The sequence below is a fragment of the Trichechus manatus genome, unplaced genomic scaffold (assembly GCF_000243295.1).
Source record: "Trichechus manatus latirostris isolate Lorelei unplaced genomic scaffold, TriManLat1.0 scaffold00068, whole genome shotgun sequence".
NCBI classification, from domain to species: Eukaryota; Metazoa; Chordata; class Mammalia; order Sirenia; family Trichechidae; genus Trichechus; species Trichechus manatus.
The window spans coordinates 1,256,524-1,267,404 of NW_004444004.1; the positions used below are offsets into that span (position 1 = coordinate 1,256,524).

At 50.5% G+C, this 10,881-nt stretch overlaps 1 protein-coding gene across 5 annotated transcripts in view; it reads right to left on the minus strand.

Annotated features, from left to right (window-relative positions):
* Positions 1–455: 455 nt before the first annotated feature.
* The window catches only part of TSC22D3 (TSC22 domain family member 3), a 64,243-nt gene continuing 53,817 nt past the window's right edge, over positions 456–10,881 (minus strand). Inside the window, exons 1-3 of one of the 5 annotated variants that reach the window (XM_004379750.2) lie at positions 3,877–4,236; positions 3,117–3,168; positions 464–1,990 (exon numbers count right to left, since the gene is read on the minus strand). In XM_004379750.2, coding sequence (XP_004379807.1) covers positions 1,760–1,990; positions 3,117–3,168; positions 3,877–3,998 — 405 coding nt within the window. In that variant the 5' untranslated portion in view covers positions 3,999–4,236 and the 3' untranslated portion in view covers positions 464–1,759. Of the gene's footprint in view, positions 1,991–3,116; positions 3,169–3,497; positions 3,847–3,876; positions 4,237–10,881 lie in introns of those variants that run through there. The other 4 variants (XM_004379752.2, XM_012556525.2, XM_023734446.1 and 1 more) reach the window with 4 other exon arrangements.

Consider the following 10,881-nt stretch of genomic DNA (forward strand, 5'->3'; position numbering starts at 1 on the left):
CCTTGCTCCCTCACATGTATATTCTGTCCTTTTCTTTTGGGCCTTCTTGGGATATTCCCCCTCCCAAATCACCCCCTCAAACTGAGGTTGCATGTTGATAGTCACCTTGCCACCCTACTCCGAAGCTCTCATATGAAAGCAGGAGCAGGCCAGAGCAGGACAGACATGGGTTTGAACCCCATTTGGCTACAACAGCTGTGTGACTCTGGGCAAGTTACTTAAACTTGCTGAGTCTCAGCTTCCTTATCATACAATGAGGTGAAAAGAGCATTACTTCATACGGGTACTGTGAAAGTTAAACAAAAGCATGGATGGAGCATAGGATTGGTACTCAGTGGGTGGTCGATAGGTGTTCAGTTAGTAAAACCAACAGTCGCCCCTGCTACTACCACCACCACCCCGTGCGGGGCCCCTACTGCCCAGTCCATTTACACTCAGTCAGGCTCCAATTTTATTTTTAGAAAAAAAGAGAGCAAAGTTTATTGAAACTTCAAGCTACATCTGGAAAAATCCAAATCCAGATCCTGGAGACAGACATCAGGATAAGGTGTCAGAAGTAGAAGGTGTTCACTGCCACAGAACCCGCCAGAGACAAGCTCCTTGAGTACATCACCCAGGCACCGTCAAGTCAAAGCCATTCCCTCGTCCACAACAGGACGCCATCAAGTTAATTGTTCACTTGAAAGTTTTCCACAACAGTAATAACAATAATAATAATAATAATAACAAAAACCAGTTTTTAAACGGCACTGTGAAGTCCAAGCTAATCTTCTCTCAACCCCATTCTATTTAGTCAGCACCAGCGAATGGTGGGTTTGGCATTCAGAAGAGGACCTCACACGTCTCCAACGGACAGACGGGGAAAAGGTTGCAGCAGCAAGGCATCCGTGGCCGCATTCCGAGGCTGGTCCCCTTCCCTGCCTTTACGTTTTTGGCTTACCTAACCTAGAGGACAAACTGGACCAACTTGGTAAATGAACACAGTCAAACAATTAGCCTTAAGAGACAAGGGACCAGTCAACGCTCCCAAAGCTGGTTAGGCCCTTCAACACGTAGGTGTATGTGTATATGAATACATCACTACACTAAGATATAGATCTAGCCCTATGGGTATATATACGCATTTATGGCTATATAGAAAAACTATGCCAATACTAACCAAACAGAACTTTGTAAGCGGTCATCCCAAAGCTGTAATCCCACACTGGGCTGTGCACAAAGCCATGCATTATACCATATTAACCAACAGAAGGCTGATTTGGCTCGATCTCTCCTGTCTGTTCCCCCTGCCTTCGCAAGGCAGGGGAGAAGAGAGAGGTTGCCTCTGCTTAAAACACAAGTGGCTTCTTCATAGGAACAGTCGTCAAGTGAAGCTGTTGAAGATGTCCATGGAAATGAAAAACAGACCCCTTATACTTTCTGGAGCAAACTGGCATCCCATCTCGAACTACCTTTCTCCTTTGCCAGCTGCAGCTAAGTTGTGCAAGCCCCGGGATCTCCTAGGGTGCAGCGGCATTAGAGGCTCACTGGCTTGGAGTGACTAAGCCCCATGCAACTCAGCCTCCAGAGACCTGCTCTTTGTCAGGGGTCTGTCACTGGAGTGGACCCAGGTGGCCATGTCCTTGGGACATCTCTTGGCACCAGCTATGCTAGGTGTAAAGTTCTCCACGTGAGATGACGCTTGGGGAGCCAAAAACAAACTGGAAAGAACTAGGTAGAACAAGTTTAGTGGCTCTGCCCACCACGAGGACAGAGCCACTTACACCGCAGAACCACCGGGGGCCTCCGGCGCTTGTGGGGACTCAGGAGCCGGCTCTTCTGGGCTCAGACGCGACTGGAACTTCTCCAGCTGCTCTGGGCTCGCCAGGGTCTTCAAGAGGGTGTTCTCACGCTCCAGCTGGGAGTTCTTCTCCACCAGCTCTCGGATCTGCTCCTTCAGAATCTCCACCTCCTCTCTTACAGCATACATCAGATGATTCTTCACCAGATCCTGCCACAGAGGAAAGAACAACAACCAAGCCATTCGTTAGCCAGTCACAACCACTCCGCAGCACCTTCACTCTGCCACCGGTGTGCCCACCAGGTCCCTCATATTGACGCCCTCTAGCCTTCCCTTGACAGCTCTTCAGCACACTGGCCCACCAGTCCTATTCCTCACGCATCTTTCTCTGAAGCACTTAAATCCTCACTCAGGAGAGTTAGATGCTTTGGGACATGCCTGAGGTGGGACAGCTTTAAACTAGACAAGCTCCTCTCACCAATGTTTGTGATGGCTTTCAAAGCTGGCTGCTGCTTAAGGGCCTTTGGGGTGAGACTGCTGCGGGTTGTTGGTGGTTTGCTATGTCCCCATTTCAACATCAAGTTCTGAGGCTGGCCCAGATCCCACAGAGGACCTGCAGTGCACCTCATACTGTCTGCTTTACAAACCTTCACCAAGAGAATAAAATGGGCTTTTGGAGTTTCATCCCTTCCTCCTGACCCAGCACATTGAGTCTGCAGCTGTCTTGCAGCAAGGCCAGACAGGACGCTGGCCTGGGGGAAGGCCTGGGTGTGGCTGCATCCTCTCTGAATGCTACAAGTGCACTGGGGGCAGGGAACTGTGTCAGTAGGCTCCAGGGCACAATTAAGTGGCTGCTGACTGCTGGAAGCCCCAAACCCCTAGTCATGTTGACAGCTGGGTGGAGTCCGTCGTCATCTACCTGGTAGAGAGGCAGAAGGGATGGGGTGCTCTGCTTCCTGTTTCCTCCCCCACCTCTTGACCCCAGCCCAGGCTCTGCAGAGGCACTGCAGTGCGGTTGCATCCAATGAGCTCTCCCCGCTGCCAACTGCGGGATGCTCCGGCCCGGCCCCCCGCTTCCCGCTTCGGGCCCAGGAGGGAAGCCAGAGGCTGCTGCAAAGCCCTGGGATGGGGAGGGAGGAAGGGGAAAGGGGAGACCGGCAAGGGCAGACTGGAAATGCCCTCAAAGATGCCAAGCTAGGCAGACTGCACTTCAGAGGGGATGGGAAGAGGGCTGTGGACTTCTCAAGCTCTTGTGCCCACCTCCCTCGGTCCTGCCCCAAGTTACATAAGCAGCAGCTAGCTCTGGGGATGGGAATGACGCAGTGAGGCCACTCACCATGGCCTGCTCGATCTTGTTGTCTAGGGCCACCACGCTGGCTCCGGAAGCACTGCCAAGACAAAAAGCAAAGCGACCACGTTACCCACTCATTTCCACTCTGAGTACCTGGCAGCTGTGGCCAAAGTCCTCTATCTACCCTGGCTCTACCTCCCTCCTGCCTTCCTGACCCAGAGTGCTGGTCAGTTTGTCCCTAGGTCCCTTCCTGGCCCCTGCAGGAAGCTGCACCTCCCCACCTAGGCTGGAGCGGCGCGCGGGGCCCCAGGGTGGCTCGGGCCAGCGCGGCCTGCTCGCCGGCCCGGGCGATGTGCAAACAATGGGGGGCGAGCAGCCCGTTGTCTCTGCAGCCGGCCCAACCCAGAACATCCCGGGCAAACATACCTGGCTCCGAAGCTAGCTAAGAATTCCTGCACGGCTCGGAAGCTTCCGGCCTGGCCTCCCCAGCTGCGCGCGGCGCGTGGCCAGCACCCTGCCCAGCCCTGTCCTGCCCGGCCCCGCCGCCCCTCTGCTGCGGCTGCCTCTGCGGCTGCAGCAACTCCTTCTCAGGGCGCAGCGGCCGCAGGGACGCTCCGACGGCGGATCCCAGCGCAGCGGGGACACCCCCACCCCCCGCTGCGTCCCCTGCCCCCGCCCCTTCCCAGGATGCTGCACCGCGGGGGAGCGGGGACCAGCAGCACCACGCTGGCTCGGAGATCCGGCTGGAGGCCAGCCGCCGCCTGCACCCGGCTCGGCTTGGAGCAGGGCTGGGGCCAGTGATTACCTGTTATCCAGCTTAACCGAAACCACATCCCCTCCAAGCAGTGACGAGAAGAAGGAGATGGAGAAATTGCGCAGCTGATAGACCGCCACCTCCATGGGTGTCTGATACATTTCAGTGTTCATGGTTCGGACTGCCAGGGAGCTCTGGACCAGCTACGGGCCGGGCTGGGCGGCTGCGGCTGTGGGCGTGCTGCACCGGGCAGGGCTCTGCGCGGCCGGCCTGGGGCTAGGAGTGGGGCGCAGGCTGCCGAGCTGACCCGAAGTCTGGCAGGCGCTCCAGCTGGAGTTGAAGGGGAAGTGACCCGAGGGGTGTCACCTAATGTATCACAAACTCCACGGCCGCCAGTCCAACCCAGACTCGAAGATATTTCGGCTCCTGCTTCTTTATATAGGAGGAGCCGGCTGCGTCACATGGCGTCAGGGGCCATGCAAATGAGTCCTGTACCGGGCTTTGCAGCCCAGTTAAACCACATCCCCTCCCTGAACCTTCGGCTGGAACTGTAAACAGTTCAGCAGTTTCTTGTGCCAGCTGGAATCTCCAAAGAGGGCTCTGGAGCTTGGTAAAAACCAAACTGGAGCTGAACCTAAGAGATTGCTGATTTCTAGAGAAATAAGAAGCACAAATGCCATAACAGGAGATAGAAACATTCAGTAGAGGGCGGCGCTGGGACGAGTTTTCAAAGCTCTTCCTGAGGTGGCAGCCAGCATACCCCGATGGCTTGAACACTCCCTAGTCACCCACCTTCACCGTCGGGAGCCTCACCTTCTTCTCACTGCCTGCCCTCTCAGCCTCTCTCCTGCACGCAAACTTTGTCACCTACGTGTTCACTCTCCCACCCATTCAGCTGTCTCCTCACCCAGCCAGCTGGCTCACCAGCCTGCCTCAACCCCCTGCACCAATCCACTCCCCTCCTCCTTTTATTAGCTCAGGAGCTAATCTGTGCATGTATGTGTATGGAGGAGAGGGTGTCCAGGAACTCAGATGAGTGAGTGAACATGCAGATGGGAGCAGCTGGGGCTAGGTGGGCGCTAGAGGAGGTGGGAAGGAGGCAGGGTAGGGTAGTGGGCACTGGAGTGACCACAATATACCAGCCTGGTCTCCACAGCCTACTCTGCAAAAGAAAATACATTTGACACCATCCAGGGTCTCCTGTCTATATTTTTCTTTTTAAGATTTTGTTACTTTCATATAAACAGCAAATTACAACAAAACTACAAACCAAGGTTATATATAAACCATCCCAAGAAAACACCTGCCCCGTGACCGGGTCCAGCCGCATCATGGGAGGGTCGGTCCTTCAGGGGAAAAAAAAAAAACAAAAACAAAAAGATTCCAAAGCACAAGGAACATAAAAAGATTAGTGTTTCCTAATAAGAGTTACATATGTTGCCATCAAAAATATTTTTTCATTCTTTTTCAGCCTCAGGCTTAAAAACAAAAAACGAAAAACGCATGAGGCTTAAGGTCCTTTTCTCCCGCGCCTTCCTAAATGAGGCCACCTAGTGGACAAAAGCAGAATTGCAGCCAGAAGGAGCAACCTGGGCAGGACAAGGGGACAGACAGGTGATGCAACTAGGAGTATTATTTACACCAACCCAGGGCCATAAGAAGAACACTGAGTTCCACCACATATACAATAGTTTGGATGAATCTAAGGCCAGTACCTATGAATCAGTGCTCCACAGGCTGTGGTCTAAAGAAATACCCCAATTCAATCATGCTATTGGGAAAGTACTGGGGCCTCTTATCATCATGCAAGGTAATTATTATTTGCTTCGGGATGTTTCTCCTAACCAGGTGCCTGGCACTGACACCCTGGCCAAGGCCCGAGCCAAGCCCAGTATGAAGGCCTTGATTTTCTCAAGGTTGCCAGTGCAGTTATGCCACTGAGCAGCCAACATTTTTCACTATGACTTGGGATTCCCATTGAATCCAATTGATGGTAACACACGCACAACAACCATTCTATTTACAAAGGGCTGACAATTCGAACTATCCAAGCAAACCTACCGCACTGGTCTAGCATGGGTTTTTCTAGTGGGAGATGATCCCAATCTCAGGACATTCTGTTAACGTTTCGGTCACAAACGCTCTGAACATGGTGTTGGAAGTAAGCAGTGTGTTCTAGTCAGAACATTAGCTGAGAAAAAGAGCTTCTTAAATCAGGAGCTTAACTGATATTGATACTGGAATTCCCTAATATATTAATCTGTCCTCTATGACACATAAGAGCTTTCTTGGTCCAGGAAGTCTCTGAAGTGACCTTTCATTAGCTTGTACGTTTTTCCCAAACTAACAATTGCTACTCACCTCAAGATTCCAAGGGAGATGATGAGAAGAAAAGGAGAGAGAGAAATAAGTTGGGCTAGTGGGAGTGAGGGGGAGTGGAACACTGCCAGGGAAACAGGACACAGTACAGAAGAAAATCGACTCCTTCAACAGAGACTCCCTTATACGGAGACCAGTTAACCAGATGCCATTGAGTTGATTCCGACTCACGGCGACCCCATGTGCATCAGAGTAAAACTATACTCCATAGAGTTTTTAATGGCTGATTTTCCAGATGTAGATTGCCAGGCCTTTCTTCCACCGTACCTTTGGGTGAACTCAAACCTCTAACCTTTTAGTTAGCAGTCAAGTGCTTAACCGTTTGCACCACCCAGAGACTCCATGTTAATTATACTTCAATGAAAAAGTAAGCTGAGTTTGAGACCCATTGAAAATAATAAAAAAAAAAAACAAGCAAAAAAACCAGTTGCTGTTGAGTTGAGTAGAACTGTGCTCCACAGGGTTTTCAATGGCTGAATTTTTGGAAGTAGATCACCAGGCCTTTCTTCCAAGGTGCCTCTGGGTGGACTCAAACCTCCAACCTTTTGGTTAGCAGTCGAGTGCATAACCGATTGCACTACCTGGAGACTCCATGTTAATTATACTTCAGTGAAAAAGTAAGCTGAGTTTGATCCTCGTTGAGAACAACAGCTACCATTAACTGAGCATCAGCTCAGGCTCAAGCATTGTGCTGGCCGCGCCACAAACTTACAGTGTGGGCACTGTCACCATCATTTTACAGATGAAGAAACCGAGGTTTAGAAAGGCTAACTTGCCCATGGTAGCACAGCTAATAAACTGCCAAGCTGGGACTCCGGCCCGGGTCTTCCTGACCTAGAGACCAAGTTTGTTCCTACTACACTTAACAGTGAGGCAGGGGGTAGGTTGGGAGGGATGCTTATTGAATGAGTGGGGGCTGGAATGAATGAATGGAGGCAGTTGGGGGATGGGATGAAGCTGCCAGAAGAGCAAGGAAGAAAACAGAGGCAGGGGCAGGAGAAGTGGCCCTAGGGTGCCAGCATTTCTGACACTCAAGGCCAGGAGAGCAGCAGTGGCGGGGGTGGAGGGAGACCAGAATAGCCAAACTGTCCAACTGTCTGTCCATTGAATTTTCTAAGAGGGCTGTGCTCACTCGGGTCATTTCAAAAGGCAGCCAAGCAGCCCTCAAAGAAAACTATCTCTGTCTAGGAAATACCAAAAACCAATCCAAACCCGTTGCCATCAAGTTGATTCCGATTCATAGCGACCCTATAGTACAGACTAGAACTGCCCCACAGGGTTTCCAAGGAGCACCTGGTGGATTCGAACTGCTGACCTTTCGGTTAGCAGCCGTAGTTCTTAACCACTACACCACCAGGGTTTCCTATCTAGGAAACAGGAACTACTAATTCAACCATGTGGTTCCCAGACTGGACTATGTAGTCCTCTAGGGTATACAATATTCGAAATAAGGTACAGAGTCAAGGAATGCTAATCACAGTCCCTTCAAACCTCGAGTTCCCAGGCCCCACTAACTGGTACCCTTAATTAACTCCTTTTTATCCTATTCCTGCTGTGCTCAGCTTTTAGGAGAGTGAGACAAATAACAAGAAAACAAGCTCATATACGAGATTTAGCTTAAGAAAACAAAAGGCTATCCCGGGTTCAGCCCACCTTCAGCCAGTCTCTTGTCACCTCTCCACCTATAGTTCTGCATGGCGGGGAGTGATCACGGTGAAGCCTTGAGATCTCCCATTAGCAAACAGTGATTGGACCCCAGAGTCAGCTCCTAAGGGAAGACAATGGACTTAAACATAGTAGAAAGATTTTCCACAAGGGCAGGGGAGTTGGGGGTGGGTAGGTGGGGGCTGGGAGGAGGAATCCAAAGAGTTTTCAGCTTAACCTCAGCGCACCACAAAATTCTGATGCCTAGAATAGCTGGGCCAAACCTTGCAGTGAGTGGAAGTTTATGCTGTACTTGATATCTATTATCTGATCTAACATTACTGAGTAAAGTGCTGATCCATGAGGCCCCCCCGGCGTCCTTGCGTCCTGTGGAGGTGGGTCCCCAAACAGGAAATAGTAGCCTAGGAATTCCACAGCCCAGTGCCCCCAACGTGTTCCCAACCTCCCTTTCTTACATCCTACAACTTACAATATAGGCTGGACAGCAGCACACAGCTGATGAGCCAAGCCCTTTGCTGGCTCTCAGTTCCAGCCCTAATGCCACGGGGTTTTACAATGAAACACACAGCTGACCAGATCTCTCTCAGGAGTGACCTGCTAGTTGGAGGATGGCATAATGAGGATGGGGCCAGTTCCCGCCATCTCAGCAGCCCCTGGGAGCCTACTTGTTCCCTTTTAGGTGGAGGAAGTATCTCAACATTCCCACTGGTCTGTTCCACTTCAAAAGCCAGACTCTTCAGGACAAGGGCCCTTCCTATTTCGGGTTCCCACGGGACAGAGGAACAGAGACTGGGCAAAGGCTGGGCGACAGAAGCCCTGGGCATGATCTCAGCATGCTGACGAGGGGTGGGGAGCAGACTCAGGGTGGGTGTGGTAGGTTGGGGGTGGGGATGAGGGGGAACATCTCACTTCCCTTTTTGTCACACTTGAAGTATTGTGTACTACACAGCCAGAAGGAAACTATTTATAGGCAAGTCTTCCTTATTTTCTACTTTTCTAATCTTTGGGAATGTTCCACCCAACAATTCGGCAACATTGCCAGCAAAACACAGGGTCCTGTGTCAGGAAAAGCGGAAAAAGACACAATGCAAGAGATGCGGGACAAGCCACAAAGCAAACACTGGGTTAGGAGCTGGAAAAGGAAATACAAAAAGAATATTGAGCACTAGCGTGTTAGGGCAGCGTTAATGGGATGGTTGAAAAACATCTCTCCCCACTTACCCCTCCACCACGGCCCCCTTCGTCTGAATCTCTATCTAGTTCTAATTACTTACTTGTCCCTTTTTCTGAAAAGGCTGGGGGAATAAGGAGGCTGAAATGCCATAGTTAACTTTTTCCTTGCTTCTCGCTTATCTTCGCTCTTCCCTTCTGGTTCCACTCCAATGTGGAAGACTATGGACAGGAAGGCCGCTGCTACTTGCAGGGTTACTTTGACTTCATGGAAAATCCCCAAAGTCTAGGATGAAGGATGCAAGAAGGAAAGACTGTGACCGAGAAAGTGCCTTGTTCTCTGTGGATCATGTGAACTGCCCTGCATGGCCAGGGCCCGGAACCTTGAGTTTGGGAGGAAGGAAAATGGGGAGGGGTGATGTGGCTGCAGATGCAGAAGGTGTTGGTGGGTGGAAGGGTGCCCAAGAAGAATCCTGGCTGAGATGGAGACTCTCCTGGAAAAGCAGCCAGTAATTCATTTGGGGCAAATCTTGGCACCAAATGACAGCAAAAGCAATGAATTAGGTTTTTCAGCTCCCTCCCGGACAGGGTCTCATGTGAGCTTCACAAACAATCTCCGAATGACACTAGAGATGACAGGCGGAACCAAAAAAACCCCATTTTGACGAGAGATTCCATCCTCCCCCCTCATTCAGAGAAGTCAAAAGCTGCTCTTGTCAAATCATCTTCATCACCCCAACTTTAGTCACTAACTATGGTGGGATGGGGCTTGTCCTGGCCTCTCAGCAGGACTGGAAGTATTGGCAACCTTATCCAGGAATGCAGTTGAGCTCAGTGGATCTAAAATTTCATGAACTTTGTGTCAATATTTATGCCTGTCTCCCTTCCCTTTATGCCTTGCAGCTGGGAGAAAGTACCTCCAGAATTTTTCCAAGTTTTCTTCATATTTTCCACCCTCCCCATCACCCATCTTCAGGTATGAAATAGATAATTCTGGGGTGGGGGACAAAAAAACTTCGTAAAATTAACCTTGGTAAATGGAATCACACACCTATACCCACACACACTAATTGCCATTATCGTTCAATTCGACTCTAAGTTTCAATTCAGTGAATGTCTACTCAAAGTACAAGGCACATTGCAGGGAAAGGAAAAAACAAAAAACAGCAACAATTAAAAAAAAAAAACAGCTGGGAGTACAAGTCCAAAATTGTGTTTCCTTCTAAAATATCCTGGGTCTGGGGCAAATTCAGAAGTCTCCCTACTGGTTAGATCTCAGTGAAATATTTGCTTCAGGAAAAAGCCTAGGGCTTAGTGGTGCTCAGGAGGGTAGCCTGGGGTTTGGAAGGGCCATGCCACTATCATCCCTGGGCATCACTTCACTCCACAGAAGAGGGCGTGCTTTTCTTCTCGCCACCCTGCCCTTTGACTAGTGCCTATCTAGACGGGGATAACACAGCAGCTGCAAAGCTTGGAGTTTCTAGGGGACCTACTGCTCCTCTGATGTTGTAGCAGCCCATGCCAGGAAGGGTCCCTCACCCTGATTCTCTTCCAGGACCCCAGGGGTTTGTAAACCAATGAACTATGCACAGGCCTTTGCTCTCTGAGTGGTCAGGGTCTTCCTTGTGGGGTTCATCTCTATCTGCCCACTTCTTGGCCTTCCTCCTTTGACCAGCTCCTCTTAGTCTTACTCTTGTTCCGTGTCTCTCAAAAGCAGGTGCTAAGGAAAGGTCTAATCTCCATAATCTACAAGAAAATCCAACCCCTCTACAACAAAAAGACAAACAATCCTATTAAAAAATGGGTAAAGGAAATGAACAGACACTTCACCAAAGAAGACAT